The 3,331-nt window shown below is 52.3% G+C and overlaps 2 protein-coding genes across 2 annotated transcripts in view; both read left to right on the top strand.

The window, feature by feature from the left end:
- HIVEP3 (human immunodeficiency virus type I enhancer binding protein 3) overlaps positions 1-1,558 on the top strand; it is a gene marked incomplete at its 3' end in the record, with an annotated part of 247,675 nt that extends 246,117 nt beyond the window's left edge. Inside the window, exon 10 of the mRNA XM_017743733.1 lies at positions 1,445-1,558. Coding sequence (XP_017599222.1) covers positions 1,445-1,558 — 114 coding nt within the window. The remainder of the gene's footprint in view (positions 1-1,444) is intronic.
- Positions 1,559-1,560: 2 nt separating this feature from the next.
- LOC108449023 (transcription factor HIVEP3-like) lies at positions 1,561-3,316 on the top strand (the record flags this gene model as incomplete). Its single annotated transcript, XM_017743730.1, has 1 exon — positions 1,561-3,316. A coding segment is annotated over one exon (606 nt), but the record flags the coding sequence as incomplete, so codon positions are not given.
- Between the last annotated feature and the right edge of the window lie 15 nt (positions 3,317-3,331).

Genomic DNA, 3,331 nt, shown 5'->3' with positions numbered 1-3,331 from the left:
ATTCCTGCTAAAGCCACAAGAGACAGAAAGACCAGAGGAGGATTTGTCAGATCCCAAACAGGGCTTGAGGATGATCTTAGCTCGGTTTCAGTGTCAGGCTCTGCCAAGTCTCACCACGACCATCTCTCCTCCCACAGGCCCTTGCTTAGGGCAGTCTCTCCTTGTGGTGATTGTTGCACCACTGAAATATTTGTTTGGGGTTTCCCAGCATCCCTAAAGTGATTTAGCCAAGACTTCCTGTGGATAAGTGACAGTGTTTGACCTTGTCCCTGCTGACCCTACCTTTGGTGGCTCTTCCTTTTTCTCTTTCCTGTTCTCTTTTGCCGCTTTCCTCTGCCGCCTCTTCAGAGATCCAGCTCACAGGATCAGGGAGTTATTCCCCATAATCCTACAAAGAAATGTGCCCTCCTCACACGTGGATCCTCACATTTTATCTCCAACCCCATCTTAATGGAAAGTTGATTTCAGTTTCTGTTGCTTCCTCTTCTTGGGAGTCCTGTGCAGGGATTTAGTCGTAACCTCATCACTAATTAATCCGTTTCTGTTTAGCCACATATCTCTCCATGATGTACGTTAGGAAACTATGGGAAGCACCGAGAGAGAAAGAGGAAAAGGTAAAATGTAGGGTCGGAACCCTTGATTTGCACAGAGCACCCCGTGAGGGTGGTGGTGGGGACCCACTGCTGGGCGTGCCGGAGTTGGTGCCGCCTCTCACTGGAAGCATCCCTGCACTCAGCAGCTGCGAGGATGCGATCCTGCTTTAGGAAAGCACAGTCAAACCAGACAAATAAATAAATTAATTAATAACCTCATTCTGGGCTCTCGGGAACCCCCTGCACTGACAGGGATCCGAAGCAGCTCGGCTGGCAGCAAACACTGGCATCCTCTGCCAGCATTTCCGAGGCAGCTCTGAGAGCAGGACGAGGGGTGATGGTTTTAAACTAAAAGAGGGGAGATTCAGATTGGATTTAAGGAGGATGTTTTTTACTCTGAGGGTGGTGAGGCCCTGGCACAGGGTGCCCAGAGAAGCTGTGGCTGCCTCTGGATCCCTGGAAGTGCCCAAGGCCAGGTTGGACATTGGGGCTTGGAGCAACCTGGGATAGTTAAAGATGTCCCTTGCCATGGCAGGGGGTTGGACGAGATGACCTTTAAAGGTCCCTTCCAACTAAAGAATTCTCTGCTTTTATAATGATCCAGGCCTAAGCCAAATCCCTGGATCTGTTCCCCAACACACCAGGGGCATATTTGTACCCAGAAGGGAAACGCTGTGGTTTTTGCTGCTCTCACCTTAATGGTTTGGGGCTCCACATCTCCCTCAGTTGATTGACCTCCCTCAGATCCGAATAAAACGCTAACCCCAGTCCTTGCACTGAGCATTGCTGCTGCTGAGGCCATCACTCGTGTGCTGCACTGACCCAGCTCTTTCTTTTCCCCCCCGGCACAGAAGATGGAACCCCGCAGCCCGCCCTGCTCCCCTGGCACCCCGCAGCCCGCGTGCCCCCGGCCCCTGCAGGCCCCTCACGACCTCCACGCTCCCGGCCGAGGGGAGGAGAATGTCTCAGCCTGGTGCCTGGCCCCGTGCTGTCCCTCCAAGCGGGACACTTCGCCTCTGCAGCCAGCGGCCTCGCCCAGCCCAGCCGGGCTCCCAGGAGGGACGAGGAGCCCCAAACCCCTCCAGAGCCGTCATCGGCGTCCGTGTCCCCCGTTGCGAAGGTCTCCAAGTACACCCTGTCCCCGGAGCCGGCGGGTGGTGGCTTCTCAGAGGAGAAGATGAGGACTAGTGAGCTCCAGCAGGAGCAGGAGGAGCACAAGCCCGCGGCCGAGGCCGAGCCCAGCCCAGCGGAGCAGACGGGGCCCTCGGTGTCCCCAGCCAGCCCCAGCATCCCCCAGGAGCCCTCTCCGGAGCCCTCAGCCAGCGGGGACGACCCCTCCAAACCCACGGGCAAGCAGCAATCGGGCAGCTCGAGCACCCCTCCGGAACCACCCTGCACTTTCATCTCAGCCGTCCCCTCGCTGGAACCCCCCCCCGGCCACCCCCAGGCCCAGCCCTGCTCCCTGCGCCCCAGGAACCTCTCCGGAGAGCCCGGCGCGAGCAGCCCACACCCAGAGCACTCCGATTTAGGTCAAACTCACAAAAAGGTGGATGAAAACACGGGAAGTACTTAAGCCTCCGCCAGCTGTTCCACCTTTAGGCTTCCTCTGTAAAATCAACAGACATTTTCAACACTATTTCCTTTAGTATAATCATAAGAAGCACTCTAGTGGATGACCAAACCCATGGAAAATTCCTGGTTTTCTTTGTCCCAGTCTGGTATTATCTCCACATGTATGCAGTTACTTGTGCCTTTTTCTATACCTTTTGTTGCTTGAAATGTACAAAACTGTTTGAGGCTGTGAATATTTTTTTAGAGTTTTTTGGAAAGGGGGTTTGTTAGACCTTGTCTTTTTTGCCATTTAGGTGTGCGTAATCCTGGGCCTGAGAGACGCAGAAAGGAAAGGGTTAAGCATTTTAAAGAGGAAGAAGATGCACTGAAAACAAAAGCAAAACAGAGAAAAAAACCTTTTTTTTTATATTGATTAAACAATTAAAAAAAAAAAAAAGAGAAAAAAACCCCAAACCCTTGCTCCTGTGTACAGAAGTTTATGATTCGTATTTATTACATGCTTTATTTAATTCTTGCAAAGTGCTTGGTTGGTTTTTTGGTTGTTTTTTTTCCCTCGCATCCCTATGGTTGTGCTTTAAACAGTTGAAACTGCTTTACATTTGAAAAACGTGTTTACCCTGACCTTGTGACTGAAAGTAGCACTTCCTTGAGCAGGGGAGGTTCCTTGTTGGCAGGGAGAGAAGTTGTCCCTCGAAAAGAGGAAAACGAACCGCGAGCAGCCCTCCCTCCTGCAGAACCCAGCAAAGCACTTTTCTAAAAAAAAAAGAAAAAAGGGACAAAAAAAAACCTTAAAAAAACCTAAAAAAAAAAAAAAAAAAAAAAAAAGAGTTCTTCAAAGATTTACCTGCGAGAAGGTAGGAATGTATGGAATGTAGAGCCCGTGCCAGGAAGGGTCTCTCGCTGGACGAGCCTCCTGCTTTGCTTTAATCCTCCCGCGGTGCCCGGCAAAGCCCTGCCCGTGCCTGAGCCCTCCCTGGGCCGGGGGAGCCTCTGCAAACCCTCGCCCGGTGTCCCAGGGGAGGAAACCCAGCCTTGAAACCCTTTCTCTCCCTCCGGCATGTTGAGTTGTGGACAGGCTCCCCTCATCCCATCCCATCATCCCATCCCATCCCCCATCCCATCCCATCCCATCCTATCCCATCCCCTCATCCCATCCCTCATCCCAT

The sequence above is a fragment of the Corvus brachyrhynchos genome, unplaced genomic scaffold, assembly GCF_000691975.1.
Source record: "Corvus brachyrhynchos isolate BGI_N302 unplaced genomic scaffold, ASM69197v1 scaffold580, whole genome shotgun sequence".
Taxonomy (NCBI): domain Eukaryota; kingdom Metazoa; phylum Chordata; class Aves; order Passeriformes; family Corvidae; genus Corvus; species Corvus brachyrhynchos.
The sequence above is the reverse complement of the archived record's forward strand: the minus strand, read 5'-3'. Positions and strand labels throughout refer to the sequence as shown.